We start from the raw sequence: 19,017 nt of genomic DNA, 5'->3' as shown, positions 1-19,017 counted from the left end.
CACAAGCATTGACACACTGATCCATCAATGCACAAGCATTGATACACTGATAAACCAAATGGATGCAGGCTGAACTCTCCCGTACTGCATGGCGGGCATTATGACATGAGCTTCATGTTTTACTTAATTGTTAATTAATCAAAAGAAAAGGCAAAAATGTTTAGATGCCGATATGAGAGATTTATTCCGGTTCATCCATGCAAAGAGATCAGCCACCACAGCGCTGCGATGGGTCATCAAGTCTATAGAATTCATGTTCACCGATCACAGTTTTGCACCCTTGTCTACCTGCAAGACCACCAAAGCTTTGAAGGAGAAAAAAAGGGAGGTGGAGGAAGAGGAAGAGGAAGAAGGAGGGGTCATGGTGGTCAAAGTTTCTATCCTCATTGCATCTACATAATATTTCTCCCATTATTTCTCCCATTATTTCTCCCATTATTATAACCACAGCTATGACTCTCAGTTCATGGCTGTCCCCAGGGGGCCCCTTCATTCCTCCAGCCATTCTCCTCTCAGGTCCAAGTCAGTTAAAACTCTTCTTGCAAATGAAGAACAAACCACATTAGAAAGACGACGTAGTGACCAACTGTTGCCTTGTGTTATTCTTTTTATCAGTAAAATAAAGGCTAGTCAAAATTGAACAAACCCCCCTTAGTCATGGCTGCCAGAAGCTTCTTCAACAGTTGCAGTGAGTTTAAGACAGTGGTTCTCCACCTTCCCAATGCTGCGACCCTTTAATACAGTTCTTCATGTTGTGGTGACCCCCAACCATAAAAAAATTTTCGTTACTACTCTATAACTGTACTTTTGCTACTGTTATGAATCATAACATAGATATTGATATTGGAAGACTGCTATCATATCACCCTTACTGTAAGTCCTTCTTTTCATTCAGCCAGACATACCCAGTTCCTGCAACTGTTCTTCATATGTTTGAGCTTCCAGTCCCCTAATCCTCTTGGTTGCTCTTCTTCTTTTTCTAGACTAGAGTCTCCACATCTTTTTTATAGAGCAGCCAACATCTTGTCTGCTCCTAAATTTTGGGTCTGAAAAGAATCACATCCTGGAGGCTGGACAACCTTGGCTGCTATACAATCATACACACACACATACACAGAGACACACAGTGGCTTTATTCCCACAGCCTCCTTAACTACGTTGCCTGCAGCTGCATTCACAAACTTGCTTACCCTGCTTGGATGGATCTTCAACCTGGTTGGGGGTTGTTTGCAGGAGTGCTCTTAACCTTGGTGGTGGTGGTAAGCTTAACCTTAATTTATTGGGCAAGCGTCGTGCATTGTTTATTTTTATTTTTAAATTTATTTTCTCTTTCAAGTTCATTCACAAATATACACTCTTATAATTACCATTAATTATATCATTATCATTAATCATTTATCATTATTTTCTTACAAATATATAGAATAGTTTGGGTCACTTTCTTGCCACCCCATTTTATTTTGCAACAACCTTGCTCCTCCTATCTTCTCTACCTCCCTTCTCTGCCTTCTTCTTTCCTCCTCTCCTTCCTCCTTGACTAGTATACAAATTGTCTCCAATGTCAGCATTCCGAGTATCATGTAGAATTAAATCAGAGTCCAAGGCAAAACTTTCCTTAAAGTTCCAATTTAATAAAGCAGACATCTTAGCACATTGCTATGGAATCCCAATTCTGGAAATTACATCAGAATCCCACCATTAAAAGTTCATGATCTTGTCCACACACCCAAATCCATCACATGGTCCAATCTTCTTCTTCCACACTAGCACCTACGCCCAACTGCTTCCGGTCAGGTGCAAAGGTGCGGAGACAAAAGATGACCTTGAGCTTCTAGAAAGGAATTTTTTATTTTGAAAACAACACATTCTACCCCTTGCTATCCCCCCCCCAATTAATGAGACTGTGGCAGGCCAAAGATTCTTAAAGGAACCGCTGCAGGCCTGACATGCATTCAATGCAAAGCATGTTATTGATGAGTTTTGGAAGGACCCTTGAGGATCAAATGACTTCTACATTGATACAAAAGGTGTTTTTTGGCCCAGATAAGACACCTTTAATTAAAACCTGGGGTGTAAAAATGAAGCCAGCAACATTTATCCAGGTATTTACTAAACCTTTGCAAGCAGTAGTGATGATTTGTTCAATTTTATAAAGAGTTTAGTTACCAGCATAATATTCAGGTATAAGGGAACCATGAAAGCATGCTCTTTGACATGAAGCTAGCACGAAAGAGAAGATGATCAGGCTAAAGAAGACTTTTGAGAAAGAGAAAGAAAAAAGAAAGAATAAGCCATGAGAAATCTTACTCATTGTTTCAGAAACTGGCTCTTCAAAGCCTTTCTAATTTCCCCTCTGATAATACGATGAAGTTGATGAACTTTGGAACAAGCCCTCTAGGTTAAGTTTAAAATCTTGTGCAAGTGTGCAGTTCAACCTCTGTTGCACAAGAGGGTCAACCTGGAATATCTCCCTCCCCTCTTTGTGCCAGCTGCACACAAAAAAGGATACCTGAATATCTCAGCGATTTGTTCATCCACCTAGTAGTCCTCAGGCTGGAGTATTTTTCAGTCCTTTCCCCCTCTGGAGGCAAAACTCTCCATTGGTATCATTGGGGTTGACCCCACCACCTCCACAGATGTCCCTTAGCCCCACATCAGTTTCCTCCCCTTCTCATATCTTTTTCCACCTGGGATGCTTTGTGGGAGCTAAGTGACAATCCTGACTCTCTATTCTTGACTTGATTTGCCCTTCATACCAAATAGTCCATTTCTGCATATGTGTATCTATCTGTAATACTGTTAAATAACTAGAAAATAAACTCTGCTTATGAGTCCTTGCCCAAAAATTAGAGCAGCAACGTCTGGATTTCTAACTTATCTCACACAGCCCAAAATGTAATTCATTGGTATAGCAAACAGTTCTGTTTGTTCTATATTTAGGAGCTCTGAAGAAGCATCTGATTATCTTTAAGTCTGTTAAAGCTCCTCTTGCAAATGAAGAAAAACCATTTTAGTTACCATCTTGGCTTTGGGGAAAACCCCGGAAACTCTTGATAGGACAAAGAGTAGCACTCCGGAAAGGAATCTGCTCCTCCAATTTCTACAGAAACCAAGACCACCCTTTGTACACTTAAAAAAAAATGCTGAGTGAAAGTTTTGTAAGAATAGCCACTGCCAGAAGACAAACATTTGCTTTTGACTACCGGTAATTTGTGTTTGTTTTGGAGATGTGATAAAGGGAAAGTATTTCATCAGCTTCAGATCCACCTTGCTAGAAAAAGACCAAATGATGGAGAGATTGAAAGTCTCTGGCAGAATGTGAGAAGTTGAAACAACCAGATGTGCAGCTTCCTCCCCACCTTCTCCCAAGATGAGCCCTACCTATTTTCAGGATTGTAACCCATCCAGCAATCTGTTTTCCTACTCTTGGTTATGGGACTTACTCTCATTAGTTTCCAGGACTTCCAAGCCAGAATTAGGCATTTTAGAGCTTTGGTTATATCCTCTGAGTCCTGCCTTTGTATGGTTTTCTCTGCATCCTTTTTATCTGTCCATTCAAATCTTCAGTAAGGCATTTGACAGAGTAGACTTGCTTTCCCTGCAGGCTCTTTCTCTCTTGGTTACAATCTCACAGGTTCTTGCCCACTTGCTGTGGCTCTTCTCAAGGGGAACTGCATAGTCTCCCAGGGATTTCCTGCAGATTTCCTCCCCTTTCTGTTTAGATGATGCACTGTGCTTTCCTCCAATTCTTGGTCTTTGCTGAAACAATATTTCCATTTTCCAGTAATTACAACATTCCAACTTACTTACTTCTTACTTCTCATTGCTTTCTGCCCCCTTTTTATGCCTTCTGAGGTAAATCGTGCCTCCGTATTACTGAGTTGATATGTACTCTATTAAAAATAGCATTTTTGTGCAATTGTGTAGCAACCATTAAATAAATTCTATTTGAGTCCTTGCCCAAAAGTTACAGCAGCAAATATTGGATTTTGCATTCAACCAGCCCATTCTCACAATGTAACTCCTTGGTTTTTCCAAATAGTTCTTTTTGCCCAGGAAAGTATAACCTTTCAGCCCTCCAAAATTTTCATTGAAGTGTAAACAAAGCCGTTTCATTTCTGAATCCAAACTGAAAAAATTCTGGATAATTTGCTTCATCTTGGACCTCTATGTTCCAACCACCCTTAAAAAGGGAGGATTGGAGGTTTTTTTTCCCCCCAGATTCAGGCTATTTGTTGGTATTATTGTATTGTATCCTTCCATTTTTTAAATATTTGATCTTTTTGCCATTTAATTGGTCAGAGGGCTCTTTGTGGAACTATTGTGTGGCATCTTTCTTTTTTTCTCTCTGTAGTATCGTAGTATCGTTCCAGCTCTAAACGTTCTCTCTTTCTACTTTCAACATTGTCAATCCTGAAGCTGACCTGACCGAAGACTTTTTGGCCGCTTCAGTGTTGCCACACTGGAGCTGAGGGTTAGGGGGGGGGAGATTTGAGATAGAGGAGATTCTGTAACCAAATCATTTTCTCTTGGGAACCAAGGACATTCTCACACCTGGTCGGTGGAAGGCGGAGTGATGCTACCCGATTGCCAGACTGCACCGTGGTTGGACCATGTGATTAATTGTTTGAGAAAATGGGAAAACATTTACTTTTAATTAGGTGAAAACCATGGGAGTTTTCAGAGTTGGTTTTCTTTTTTTTTAAAATTTTTATTTTTTATTTTATCAATTTCATATATACATTCACAATTATATGATCTCATAACTGTTATTAATAATATGTATTTATAACATTTTTCCCCTACAGTTGACAATATACTTGAAGATTGCTTTCTTACCATCCCATAGATCCATCTTATCTTACAACGGTCCTACTTCTTCTTCCCTCCCTCCCTCTTTTCTTCCCTCGTTTCTTCTCTCCTACTCTCCTTCCTTCCTTCCCCCTTCCCTCCTTTCTTCTCTCCTTCCTTTCCTCCTTCCTTCTCTCCTACATTCCCTCCTTCCTTCCCTCCTTTCTTCTCTCCTTCTTTCCCTCCCTCCTTCCGACCCTTTCTTCTCTTTCTTCTCTCCTTCCTTCCTTCCTCCTCTCCTTTCCCTTCTCTCCTTCCCCTTCCTCCCCTTTACCCTTCCCCTCTTCTTCCCATTCCTCCCCTCTTTCCTACTCTTACATTCCCTCCCATTCTTCCTCTGCCTTTCCCTTTCTCCTATTCCTCTCCTTTCTCCTCTCCTTCCTATCTTTCCTTCTACTCCTCCCTCCATCCACTCTATCCGTTGTTGTTTTTACATATTCTCCTCTTCAGGGGATGACCTGGTTCTCTTTTTTTTTTTCCTTATTTGAAAGTTATATAAAAAAGGCAAGATTTACAAAATACAAGATACAAAAATAGATAAAGCTCTTTACATATTTTCATCTCCCATAGCTCATCTAGCCTTACCTAGTATAAGACTAGGTTGCTGATTCCATGCACGTAGTTATAACAGATTTCCTATCAGCTTTTCAAGTTTTTCCAACGTTGTGTCTAATGGTATTACTCGACGGTGAATTCTCACCTCTAATACATTTCTACTCTCATTTGTCCCTCTGTCTTTGTGTATTGTTTATTTGAGTTGTTGCTTAGATCATTTTAAGTTAGTCAGCTATCTCCTTTTATATCTGAATCCTCACTGTCTCATCAGAGTTGGTTTTCACCAGATATGTACCAATATGATACTTCCAATAAAGCTATTACTTGGAAACCTGACATACATTTTACTTTTATAAGAAAAAGGAATGCTAGTACTACCAAAGGGCCTATGGTAACTGTGCCATTATGGATGTCCATAAAAGTCCTTTGGCTTTTTAAAGATTGTCATTCTCTGGGATGTGAGGTGGTGGTAGGTCCATGTGGGCCAACCTGCAGCTATAAAGGCATAAAAGACCAGAGATCAAATAGCATCCAAAAGTAAATCAGAGTCTAAGGCAAAAGATTCCTCAATGTTCCATTTTATTAAGAGAGTCATGGCACATCTGGGAAAACCCAAATCTGAAAGCTTCCCAGTTTTCCCCACCCGGTTGAAAGTTCAAGGTCTTGCCCCCCCCCTCAACATCCACAGGTCAATCACATGGTCCAATCTCCCACTGCCATGCAGCTTCGACCCATCCAGTTCCGGTCAGGTGCAGAGATGCAAAGACAAAGGATGACCTTGGCTTTCTAGAAAGAATTTTGTTATGGCTACATAACATCTAACTCCTACAATTCCCCCCTCCCATTTTCCCACAATAGAAAATGCATAGCAGAATAATAGAAGTGTGGCAGGTCAAAGATCCAAAAGAAAAGATGGCTGCAGGCCTGACACTAGGACTGATGTGCCATTATTAATGACATACAGCTGGGACATTCTCTTAAATTTGCACCACCGGAGATGTTTAATCCCAATTCCTTATCTTCTAAATTTTTCACTGGTATCTCCAATGCAACCGTTGTAGGCCAAAATGGCGAGAACGAAGAGCAGAATATGCCAAGGCACATTAGATTCCTGGCTAAGACCCAAACTAAAACTTATTTAGGTTAGCATCAGAGGATGAACTTCAAAGAATGTTGAAGCGAGTGATTGACATCAAATTCTCACTTCTAATTATTTCAATTCTTTCTTGGTCTCTCTTGTCTCTTCAATCAGTGACAGTAATGAGCTATGGTGGCACAGTGGTTAGAATACATTACTGCAGGCTACTTCTGCTGACTGCTGGCTGCCTGCAATTTGGCAGTTTGAATCTCAACAGGCTCAAGGTTGACTCAACCTTCCATCCTTCCAAGGACAGTAAAATGAGGACCCAGATGGTTGGCGGCCAGAGGCTGACTCTGTACACCACTTAATGAGGGCTGTAAAGCACTATGAAGCAGTATATAAGTCCACGTGCTCTTGCTATTGCGGAGGAAGGAAGGAAGGAAGGAAGGAAGGAAGGAAAACAGCAATAGCACTAATACACTGCACAAACATTGTTACACTGACCCACCAATGTGCAAGTATTGACACACTGACACATCAATGCAGAAGCATTGATAAACAGATACACCAAACTGTAGGTTGTACTCTCCCATACTGCATGGCTGACACGATGGCATGAGCTTCATGTTTTACATAACTGTTACTTAATAAAAAGAAAAGGCAAGAAAATAGATTTAAGATGCGGATGTGAGAGATTTATTCTGGTTCATCCACGTGAAGACATCAGACACCACAGCGCTGCGATGGGTCATCAATTCTATAGTGCTCTTGTTCACATGTTACTGGATTTATCACCGTTTTGCACCCTTGGATAAGTCCAATGCCACCATATCTTTGAAGGGGGAGAAAGGAGGTGGAAGAAGAGGAAGAAGGAGGGGTTATGGTCAGTCAAAGTTGATTTTAATTGGGAAATGCCTCTAAGATTATTTGCCACCTTAAAAAGAGACTCAAGTCAAGGTCCAACTCTGAGGAAAGCTGAGATGCTCTATCTGAAACATAGAATATTCCCCACAGCCACCCAGGAAGTCCTCCCGCACCTGCCCCTTACCCAAGAGACACCTGATTACCCAAAATAGGACTGCTGGTCTGTTATCTGCAGATGCAATAATGGCAGAGAAGTACCATATTTTTCAGATTATAAGACACGCCTAGATTTAGAGGAGAAAAACAAGAAAAAAAATAGTTATTGGCCTCCCAAGCCCTCCACATCAGAGGTGGTATTCAGCAGGTTCTGACCAGTTCTGGAGAACCGGTAATGGAAATTTTTAGTAGTTCGGACAACCAGTAGATACCACCTCTGGCTGGATCTGCCCCATCTATTCTCTGCCTCCTGAATCCCAGCTGGTTTGGAGGAAATGGGCATTTTGCAGTAACCTTCCCCTGGAGTGGGGAGGGAATGGAGACTTTACAATATCCTTGCTCTGGAGTGGGGAGGGAATGGAGATTTTGCAGTATCCTTGCAAGCCACACTCACCAAGCCATGCCACGCCCACAGAACCAGTAGTATAAAAACTTTGAATCCCACCACTGCTCTGCATGTCCAGTTTTCAACAAAAACAGGCCTGTTTTTGACCTGTAGAATGCTTCTGGGCGCCAGAGAGGGCAAAAACAGGAAGCGTGGAGTGTTCAGGAGACCAAAAACAGGACACAAAGAGTTTGGGAGGCCTATTTTTGGCCTGCAGAGTGCTTCTGGGGGCTTGGGAGGGTGAAAATGGGATGGGCAGAGGGTTTGGGAGGCCTAAAACAGGCCCGTATTCAGTCTATAAGACGCACAGACATTTCCACCCACTTTTTTTTGGGGGGGGGACTATGATTTATACTCCAAAAAATACGGTAATCATATTTTCCTACTCCTGTCACCAGAAGGTAAATCCTAAGAGAGGTTCTTATTTGCCATCTTTGGCTTTGCTCTTTGTCTGCCCCCAGCAGTGTTCTAAGTTTCTCTAATGCAGAAGAGTTATGTAGAAGATTTATCCATGTATACCTGAATATATGCTATCTCAATAGATGCTTCTGGCTTAACCTAAGTGAAAACATCTTCATCTTTTAATGACCCCATAATCCCTTGCGGGGTGGAGTCTGAGCAACTGAATGGAGCTGCGTGTCGCCAGTTACCCTTCCTGTCGCCAATGCGGAGTTTTGTTCAGGAGATATATTCTCATCATGCCCAGAGAGAGAAATATCTTCCTCTGCCTAGAATTGAACTCACAGCCTCCTGATTGTGAGGCGAGAAGCTCCGCAGCTGACATTAGAACACCATTTGTCGGCTGTGACCAGGGGGGCTTTTGCCCAGGTTCGCCTGGTCCACCAGTTGTGGCCCTATCTGGACTGGGAGGCACTTCAAATGGTCACTCATGCCCTCGTCACCTCAAGGCTCGATTACTGCAACGCGCTCTACATGGGGCTGCCCTTGAAGAGTGTTCGGAGACTACAGTTGGTCCAGAATGCAGCCCTGCGAGCGATATCGGGTGTACCTTAGTACACCCATGTTACACCTATCCTCCGCGAGCTGCACTGGCTCCCTATTGGTCTCCGGACGTACTACAAAGTGCTGGTGATTACCTTTAAAGCCCTACATGGCATTGGACCTGGATATCTGAGAGACCGCCTCCTGCTATAGACCTCCCAACGTCCGATAAGAACCCACCGGCTAGGCCTCCTCTGGGTGCCGTTGACCGGACAATGCCGGCTGGCGACCACTCAGGAGAGAGCCTTTTCTGTAGCTGCTCCGGCTCTGTGGAATGAGCTACCAGCAGAGATCCGGACCCTTCCCACCCTCGTGGCCTTCCAAAAAGCCACCAAAACCTGGCTGTTCTGACAGGCCTGGGGTTGCTGATTTTTAAATCAGGTCCACCCCCCAGCTAAGCCAAATGTATGTTGTTTTTATAAACTGTTTTTGTTCTTTCCCCTATGTGTTATTTTATTTTATTTCGTATTTGTAAGCCGCCCGGAGTCCTCCGGGATTGGGCGGCATATAAGCTCATTAAATTGCGAATTGCGATTGCACTTCGAGGCCACCATACCACTAACCTAAGAGAACACATGAGCAAATTAATATAGGTGATGCTTGCTTGGAACCTCTTCCTACCTGTGGCAGCATGACATTCCATCATTGTCGCACTCACATCTGAAACAATTAGCTGTGTTCCAAGTGGACCCAATGAGATGCCTTGTCTGATCGAAGAAATCAACACATACGGTGGAACTCACCGGTTTCCCTGAGAAGAGAGAATTGGAGAGTTGGAAGTTGAACCTGCAGTAGAATCCAAACCGCCAAGCTGTTGCGAGAAACCTGCTACTAGAGTTGGAGACTACAACCAGAAATCTACTATTGGATAAATGTGACCAAGTCTGTAGAGATTCTCTGTTATCCAGTTGGGACAACCATGATCTGGATGACAGAGAATCTCTATAGACTTTTAGCTATACAATTTGGGATGAACACCCTTGGAATGGTGCGGGAATAGGAATGGATTTCCAGAGGGAAAATTGTAGACTACAGGAACCATTTGCACCACTCAGATGACCCTGAGGACACCGATAAGCCTCCAAATGGCCTCAACGACCCTCTAAAAGGATGCAAATGATCAGCTGTCTGCAAGGAATATCGATCCTTCCATTCCCCACCATCATGTCAGAGCTGAAGAAGCTTCATGTATGAGAAAAGAAATATTTTAAAGAGAAAAAAAAACAAATCCAGTTACCTACAGAAAAAACACTTTTGGAATAAATGTGAGAAGTATATAAATTCTCTGCCTTGACTGACTACCATTATATTTAAATGATTGATTAGATTTGTAAGGATCCCTGATGATCAAACATCTTCTGCATTAACTTGGTCCGTGTTTCCTGGCCCACCTTAATGAAAATCTCAATTGTAAAAATTAAGCCCACAACGTTTCTCCTGGCATTACTAATCTTTCGCAAGCAATACAACAATAGTTTCTTCAAACGTATAGAGAGTCTGGTTACCATCTTTAAACTCCAATTTAAAGGTATCCAGAAAGCATGCTCCTTGACATGTAGCCAGCATGAAAGAGAAGAGGATCAGGCTGAAGAAGACTTTCTGAGAAAGGAAAATAAGAAAAGGTAAGCCATCAGAGAAGTTGGTGGTTGTTGAGGCAACTGACTGTTCAAAGTTTACTAATATCCTTTTGATAATGTGATGCTGTCCATAACCATAAGGAAAAGTCCTCTGGGTTAAGTTTACAATCTTATGCAAGTGTGCAGTTCGGTCTGTATTGCACAAGTCAACCTGGATCATCTCCCTCCCCTCTTTGTGTCAGCTGCACACAATCCAGGATACCCGAATATCTCAACACTTTAACAGGGGTTCAAAGAATAACAGAGTTGGAAGGGACCTTGTAGGTCATCTGGTCCAACCCACCACCCAAGCAGGAGACCCTACACCAGTAATGGCGAACCTTTTTTTACAGCGTGCATGCTATGGCACGCACCCAGTGCCCACTCAAAGCCCCACCCAACTGTGCATGCGCGTGTGACCCCCGCGCATGCACATGCAACCACTCCCCAGGCTCTGGAGGCTTTCCTGAAGCCTGGGGAAGGCGAAAATGGCCTCCCCCACCCCCCTAGAAACCATCTGGAAGTCAGAAATGAATCAGTTCCGAACTTCCAGTTGGGGCCATTTTTTGCCCTCTCCAGCCTTCGGAGGGTTTCCTGAAGCCATTTCCAAGTTCCGGAGGGCTGGGGGAGGCCGTTTTTGCCTTAGGAGACTGTGGTTATGAGCCTCAGGGCACCTGGGAGGTCCATGTGCGCAGGGCACTAGACTGGTTCCGGTTGCAAAATGTCAGAAAATCCCCCATTTTGCAAGGCGGCTCTCAAAGAGAAGGAGCCGACCGCCAGTGCTACTCAGGGAACTCGGCCTGTGGAGTCTGGAGTTCCAGGGGGAAGGAAACTCTGCTGCGGCCCGCTCCCCATGTGAGGGGCTCCCCCCCCATCCACCCGCGGCTTCTGCCTCTTGCTCTGCTTCCTCGCCAGCAGTAAGCGGCGCCGCAGCCGAGGAGCAGGCAGGTGGCTGGGTGGGAAGCCAGTGGGCTGCTTTAGAGTCTGAAGCCCCACGGAGCCAGGATGAGAGGCATGCGGGCCCGAGTGTAAGGCAGCATCTTCCTGCAGTGGGGGCGGGGGCTCTGCCTTTGCAGAAAAGGAGCAGGTGCAAGTGCAGCAGCCCCGGGCCGCAGCATCGTCACTGCCGCCTCGCTGCGTCTGCATTTTCACCAAGGGCCGCCCACTGGCCGGGCTGGACGCTGATCTAGAAGGCTAGCGGGCATGGGGATCCGCTGGTGAGAGCACATGGAAGGCAGGGAAGCATGGCAGGACTTGGGGGAAGGGGTAGCCAGCTAAGCCACAACTCGCAGTCTTATCTAGCAGGGGCGCAGTGCTTCAGGCAGGCAAGCTGCAGAGTCGAGACTGGGCGGGGCGGGACAAGTGAGCGGTGACCTGGTAACTGGTTCGGGGCGAAAAGGCATCCCCTGGCCCTCCGGAAATATGAAAAACCAGCTAGCCGTCGGAGCTGACAGCTGGCGTGCCACTCAATATGGCTCCGTGTGCCATCACTGCCCTACACCATTTCTGATAGTCCTGTCTCTTCTTGAAAGCCTCCAGGGATGAAGCTCCCACAACCTCTGAAGGCAATTTCTGTTTCATGGGTTGATTGCTCTCATTGTCAGAAAATTTTCCCTTATTTCTAGATTGAATCTCTCCTTGGTCAGTTTCCATCCAATAATCCTGGTCTGGCCTTCGGGTGCTTTGGAAGATAGATTGACCTCCTCCTCTCTGTGGCAGCCCCTCAAATATTGGAAGGTGTTCTCATGTCTCCCCTGGTCCTTCTCTTCACTAGACTAGCCATGCCCAGTTCCTGCAACATTCTTCATATGTCTTAGCCTCCAGTCTCCTAATCCTCTTGGTCGCTCTTCTCTGCACTTTTTCTAGAGTCTCAACATCTTTTTTTATAATGTGGTGACCAAAACCGGATGCAATATTCTAGGTGGGGTCTTACTAGGGCTTTAGAAAGTGGTATTAGTACCTCCCTTGATCTTGATTGTATTTCTCTGTTAATGCAATTTAGGATTGCATTGGGATTTTTGGCTGCCTTTCAGTGGTGAAATCTAAAATCTGACTGTCAAATTACTGATAGTTGGAGCCTTTTAAAAAAAAAAAACTTTTTAAAGCATTTTTTTTACTACCAGTTGGTCGAATAGGTAGTAAAAAATGCTTTTCAAAAAGTAAAAAAGAAAGGTTCATCAGCTGTGACATTCAGCTGTGTGTGGGATCGTGGGAACCTTTTTTTTTACTTTTTAAAAACATTTTTTACTTGTTCAGAGAAACGGAAACATTTGTTACTACCGGTTCTAGCAAACCAGGCAGAATGGGTAGCATTTCACCCCTGCTGTCTTTCTTCATCTAACCCTCTAGTAGTCCTCATTGTGGAATGTCTTTCCGTCCTTCTCCCCTCCAGAGGCAAAATTGTTGGAATTGACCCCACACAGTGAAGGGAAATATGCCTTACCCAGAGACTTCAGTGTCTGCTCCTTTTTCAGGCCTTTTCCCACCTGTGATGCTTGGCGGGGGGGACAATCTCCACTTTGAACCCCTGAGTTGTGATGTCCCTCATACCAAAAGTGCATTTCGGTATTTGTGTATCTATTCTTAATCCTTCCAAATAGGTAGAAAATACACTCTGGTTTTAAGCCTTCTACCAAAATTAGACCATCAACTTCTGGATTTTAGACTCATCCCACTCACCCCAAAATGCAACTAATTGGTTTTGCAAACAATTCTTTTTCTCCTATTTCTCTTTTGGAATTCTAAAGAAACATCTGGTGGTATTTGATTTATTTCTGTAACTTCTTTCTTTATCCAAATAATGTACAGAATGACCATCTGATTATTTTCCCCACAGTTACAATCTTGTAGAGTGACTGTCCCCAAGGGGTCCCTTCATTCCTCTGGCCCTTCTTTTCTCACGCCCAAGGCAAATTGGGCTCCGGTTGCAAGCAAAGGACAAACCAGGGGTGAAATTCAGCAGGTTCTGACAGGTTCTGGAGAACCGGTAAAGGAAATTTTGAGTAATTTGGGGAACCACCAAATACCACCTCTGGCTGGCCCCAGAGTGGGGAGGGAATGGAGATTTTGCAGTTTCCTTCCCCTGCCAGGCCCACCAAGCCACGCTCACAGAACCAGTAGTAAAAAAATTGAATTTTCCCACTGGGTCAAACCATTGTACTTACCATCTTGGCTTTGGGGAAGACCCAGGAAACTCTTGGTAGGGAGGAAGGCAAAGGAGAAACACTGCTCACTCTGAGGTTGGAATGGAATCTGCTCATCCAATTTATACAGAAACCAAGACCGCCCCTTGTACAATTTTTTTAAAAAAGCGCTGAGTAAAAGTTTTTTCAGAATAGCCACTGCCAGAAGAAAAACATTTGCTTTTGACTACCAGTAATTTGTGTTTGTTTTGGAGATGTGATAATGGAAAACCATTTAATCAGCTTCAGCGACATAATGAAAGGCTGGATACTCTAAAATTTGCAAGATTAAAATAGTAATAGCAATAGCAGTTAGACTTATATACCGCTTCATATATATTCCGTGAGCTGCACTGGCTTCCAATCGGTCTCCGGATACGCTTCAAAGTGCTAGTTATTACTTATAAAGCCCTTCATGGTATTGGACCTGGGTACTTGAGAGACTGCCTGCTGCCAATTACCTCCCAATGACCCATTACATCACACAGGGCCGGCCTCCTCTGGGTTCCATCCACCAGCCAATGCCATCTGGCTACAACCCGGGGGAGGGCCTTCTCTGTTGCAGCTCCGGCCCTTTGGAACGAACTCCCCGCGAAGATTCAGACCCTCACCTCTCTCCCTGCTTTCCGAAAAGCCGTTAAAACCTGGCTGTGTTGGCAGGCCTGGGGTTGATGAGCTCCCCTCCCCTCTCGACAGGTGTGGTTGTTGGTCATTTTAATATGTTTATTTTGTACTTGTATGTTTCCCCTTCCTGTTTAAGTTGTTCACTGCCCTGAGTCCCTTTTAGGGAATAGGGCAGCATATAAATAAAATAAAACTTAAACTTAAATATAGGGCTTTCAGCCCTCTCTAAGCAGTTTACAGAATCAGCATATCGCCCCCAACAATCCGGGTCCTCATTTTACCCACCTTGGAAGGATGGAAGGCTGAGTCAACCTTGAGCCGGTGAGATTTGAACAGCCGAACTGCAGAACTGCAGTCAGCTGAAGTAGCCGCCAGTGCTGCACTCTAACCACTGCACCACCTCGGCTCTGGAGGTCACAAAAGATCACAAGGCAACCTTAACTGATTATCAGAGATCTGGATTTAGAGATTTTTTTCAGATTTCAATAATCTAAAGCCCTCATTGTCATAAAATCACAAAATGGGATCACATGACCCTGGAACAATGCAACCGTGATAAAGATGCTGCCAAGGGACCAAATTTTGATCCCATGGCAATGGGGTGTTTTGACCAATGGGCATAATAGGTCTGAAAAATGATCCTATGCCACTATTTTTCAGTGCCGTTGCAAATTATGAACAGTTATGAAACAAAGTTTTTGCTGATACCTGGGTCAACATCAGTAACGTGCAGTCAGGGGAGGCAGGGCCTTACCACTGTCATCATGAAAAGAAAAAAAAATTAAAAGGAAAAAGGCCGAGCTAGTTGCTGCCAGAGTCACAGTGGATGACTCTGCTTAGTGCTTAACTGTTTAAAAAAGCCTCTAAAAAAAGTGCCCTCTGCAGGAAAAGGCAGGAGAACCATGTGTCTCCTTTAGTCTATCTTTATGATCACTTGAGCAGAGTTAAGCAAGGGTTAAAAGGTGAAAAATTCCTTATGTAGATGAGGCACGTGGTTCTCTCGCTTCCTCCTGTAGAGGGCACTTTTTTAAGAGGCTTTTTTAAACAGTTAAGCAGAGTCATCCATTGGAGACTCTGGCAGCAGCTAATCCAGCCTTACTTCAGCAGCTCTTGCCCTTTTCCTTTTACATTTTTACATTTTCATCATGGCAGACAAGAGGAGAGTTGAAATCATCTGTGAAACAGCTGGAAAAGGTATGTGGGTCAGAAAGAGGGAGGAGGAATTCAAAATTATTGTAATTTGTAAGAAATTGTAATTTGTATTATTATAAGTAATTTGTGTGTGTGTGTGTGTTTTACCTGCTTCTGCTAGGACGGGGGCTGGGACTTTATTTTTTATTTTTTAATGCTCTACAGCCGCGCTGGCCATAGAGCGGGATCCGTCCTGTTCTATGACAGGTGCAGAGCCGGGACTTTAAAGCCATGCCACCATGCCGGCCATAGAGCAGGACACATCCCGCTCTATGGCGGGCGTGGCGCTGGGATTTTAAAGCCATGCCGCCACGCTGGCCATAGAGCAGGACGTGTCCCACTCTATGGTGGGTGCGGCACCGGGACTTTAAAGCCATGCCGCTGCACTGGCCATAGAGGGGGACGCATCCCGCTCTATGGCAGGTGTGGCGCCAGGACTTGAAAGTTATGTCACCACGCCCGCCATAGAGCAGGTTGCGTCCCACTCTATGGAGGGTGCAGTGCTGGGACTTTAGAGCCATGCCACCGCGCCGGCCATAGAGCGGGATGTGTCCCGCTCTATGGCTGGCCTGGTGGTGGGGCTTTCAGAAAGCCGCGCTGGGGCTTTGGCACAGCTTTCCGAAAGCCCCAACGAAGCTCTGGCGCTGGCAGACATAGGGCAACTTTTGCACGCTTGCCTCACCGGCCATGAACCTCACTGCACATCACTGGTCAACATTTAATCCACATTCCTCCTGGCATGATTAGACCTTTGCAATTTGTTCAGGTGAATAAGGAGTTGGGTTACCATCTTTAATCTTGGGGAGAAAAAGATTCCCAATGCATTCTTGTTGACACGTAGCCAGCATGAGAGAGAAGAAGATCAGAATGAAGAAAACTTTCTGGAAAGTAAGGAAAACAAGAAAAAGTAAGTCATCAGAGAACTTAGTAATTGTTGGAGCAAGTGACTGTTCAAAATTTCACAAAGGTCCTGTTTGATAATGTGATGTTGTCCATGACCAGAAGGAAAAGTCCTCTGGGTTAAGTTTACAATCTTGTGCAAGTGTGCAGTTTGATCTCTGTTGCACAACCTGGAACATCTCCCCCCACCCCAATTTGTGCCAGCTGCACACAATCCAGGAGACCCGAATATTTGCTTTACAAATATTTTTGTGTTGGTTTTGCAGATGGGATGAAGGGAAAGCATTTCATCAGCTTCAGATCCGTCCTGCTAGAAAAAAGACCAAATGAGGGAGAGACTGAAAATCAGCCACAGGATTTGAGAAATGGAAATGGCAGATGGGCAGCCTCCACCCCAGCTTCCCCAAGAGTAGGGTGACCAGACGTCCTGCATCTGGCGGGACAGGCACGACTTTTCATCATTCTTCCCATTTCCCACCCGGTTCTCAAAAAAACCTGCTTTATTTTGGTGCTCGCTAGCTCCCCCGCCCATCATCAGCAGCTGCTAGCTCGCTCATTCCGTTCCCCCATTTATTCTATCTACACTAAAAATCTAAGCCAGCCCAGCCTGCCGCTCACTGATTGACCTGGACTCCAGCCAATCAGTGAGCTGGCTGGGATGGAAAACTTTAAGCACGCACGAGGCGTGCTTAAAATTTTCCATCTCAGCCAGCTCACTGATTGGCTGGAGTCCGCTTAAGCATGGCGCGCGAGTCACGACTCTCACAAGTCTTTATTTCATTTTGCCTTCGCCATTTGCTTTTGCTGCACTGCCCTGGTGAGTAACTCCGGCGGTGCCGGTGGGAATCAGGAGGCTTCGCCGCTTCGAGTGGGCGGCGGTGGCCTTTAGCAAGGGAAAGAAAGGCAACCTGAGAGAGGGGAAGAAAATCGTCCCTCCCCACAACTCCCCGGATTTTGGAAGCTGGGTGTGTGTGGAAGGTGCCCCCCAACTGGCAACGGTCCCTCCCTGCCCCTCCTCTGCGCCCCCCAACTGGCAACGGTCAATTCCAGACCCTCTAACTGGTAAATAGACCTGAGGCCATAAGTGGAATTCCTCCAGCAGGGAGGATTTGAACTTTGGGGTCCAGCAGAGGAGAAAGTAGGCAGAATGTGAGCAGAATTCCAGAGGGCTGATCCAGACACGGCTGCGGCACAGAGGGTGGTTCTTGCACTCCGAGCTAGCCAGCCCACTTCCTCTTGCCCATCCGCCGCCAAGAACTCAGAGGCGGGCAGCTCCTGAGAAGTCTTGGGCTTGGAGACGGAGCGTGTTTCCCTCTGGCCTTTTCCTTCTCAGCTCTCGGGCTCCGGCAGTCTCCGGCGCTAGAAGCTGGGTGGAGCTCTCGTGTGCAGAACTTCGGGGGGAAATGCGCGGCGGCATCCAGCTGAAGAGCGAGGTGTGCTTGAGGGTGCTGCTGGCCTGGGGAGCGGGAGGAGCGCTGGTAGTTTGTTTTTGGGGTGGGGGGCACAACGGGGAAGGGGGTGACTGCGCAGAGAGGCTCAAAGAAGGATACGCCTGGCAGTCAGTGGGGACGGTGCCGAGAGGGGCTTGCGCTGGGAAAGGGTGGCGTGCAGCGGACCGTGCAAGCTCTCTCCCTCCATTTGGGTGGAAGGACAGCGGTGGCGGGGAGGTGTTTTGTTTCGAGAACGGGCTGCTCTGCGAGAGGAAAGGGGGCTCCCTGAGAAGCGAGAGCAGCGAAGAGGTGGTGCAGTCGCAGAATTCCCCGACACTCGCTGTTTTTAACCCAGCCTACCTCGTAGGGTTGTTGTTACGGGGCTAGACTAGGAAAGGCAGCCTCTCTCCCGTTTTCGAGAAAAAGTAAGGATGTCCATCTGGTAGAACAACCACCTGTGCAATTTGGTGGCGATCCGCGAACGTTCAAGCCATGTAATGCGTGGTAAGGTATAGAATAAAGTTAGCATACTTGAAGTGAAATAGGCTTTGGTTATGTTTAGGTTGCATTAGCTAAAATGTGCCAATACCATCCTTGTTGGTAAGAATTGTTGTCATGTTAGAAGAATGACTAAGGCTGACAGCCTAATCTACTCTGTATTAAATAAATAAAATGGAAGGAAATGAAAGAATACAGAAAAGGTTGTTGAGGCATTTAGTGGCCTATGGATGAGAATGGTGGCTGTTTAGCAAGAAAATCTGTTTGGAATGTGCATATATATTCATATGTGACCATAGCAAAATAATAAATAGAAATAAAAAAGCATGATTGATTTTTACTGTTTTTGATGAAAGTGAGAGGATTAGTGAAGGCTTGGTGCAGCAAGGATCCCACTATCTTACTATTTTATTTTTCTTTATGTACACTGAGAACATATTCACCAAAGACAAATTCCTTGTGTGTCCAATCACACTTGGCTAATAAACTATTCTATTCTATTTTACTCTACTCTATTCATTTCTATTTCAATTCCAACAAGGAGTTTAGCTTCTCTCTCTTGAAAATGTAAGCTAGCATAAGGCATTATAATGCAAGCTAGCCTTAACTTTCAAACAGTTCA

The 19,017-nt window shown here is 45.0% G+C and overlaps 2 protein-coding genes across 2 annotated transcripts; both read right to left on the bottom strand.

The window, feature by feature from the left end:
• Positions 1-179: 179 nt before the first annotated feature.
• Positions 180-3,483, bottom strand: LOC148048930 (small serum protein 2-like). Its single transcript, XM_087703496.1, has 4 exons — positions 3,444-3,483; positions 2,167-2,256; positions 1,021-1,033; positions 180-305 (listed from the first exon to the last, which is right to left on the bottom strand). The coding sequence occupies exons 1-4, from the start codon at positions 3,481-3,483 to the stop codon at positions 209-211; spliced, it is 240 nt and encodes a 79-aa protein (XP_087559622.1). The 3' UTR covers positions 180-208.
• A 3,677-nt stretch (positions 3,484-7,160) lies between these two features.
• Positions 7,161-13,853, bottom strand: LOC106553369 (small serum protein 5). The gene is made up of 4 exons (XM_014071842.2): positions 13,735-13,853; positions 10,460-10,553; positions 9,576-9,705; positions 7,161-7,319 (listed from the first exon to the last, which is right to left on the bottom strand). The coding sequence occupies exons 1-4, from the start codon at positions 13,828-13,830 to the stop codon at positions 7,211-7,213; spliced, it is 429 nt and encodes a 142-aa protein (XP_013927317.2). The 5' UTR covers positions 13,831-13,853; the 3' UTR covers positions 7,161-7,210.
• Positions 13,854-19,017: the final 5,164 nt, after the last annotated feature.

Source organism: Thamnophis sirtalis, unplaced genomic scaffold, assembly GCF_051295495.1.
Source record: "Thamnophis sirtalis isolate CommonGarterSnake01/CBP01778 unplaced genomic scaffold, rThaSir2_p1.2 scaffold_2, whole genome shotgun sequence".
In the NCBI taxonomy this organism is placed as follows: Eukaryota; Metazoa; Chordata; class Lepidosauria; order Squamata; family Natricidae; genus Thamnophis; species Thamnophis sirtalis.
Note: the sequence above shows the minus strand (reverse complement) of the source record. Positions and strands in the feature narration are given on the sequence as shown.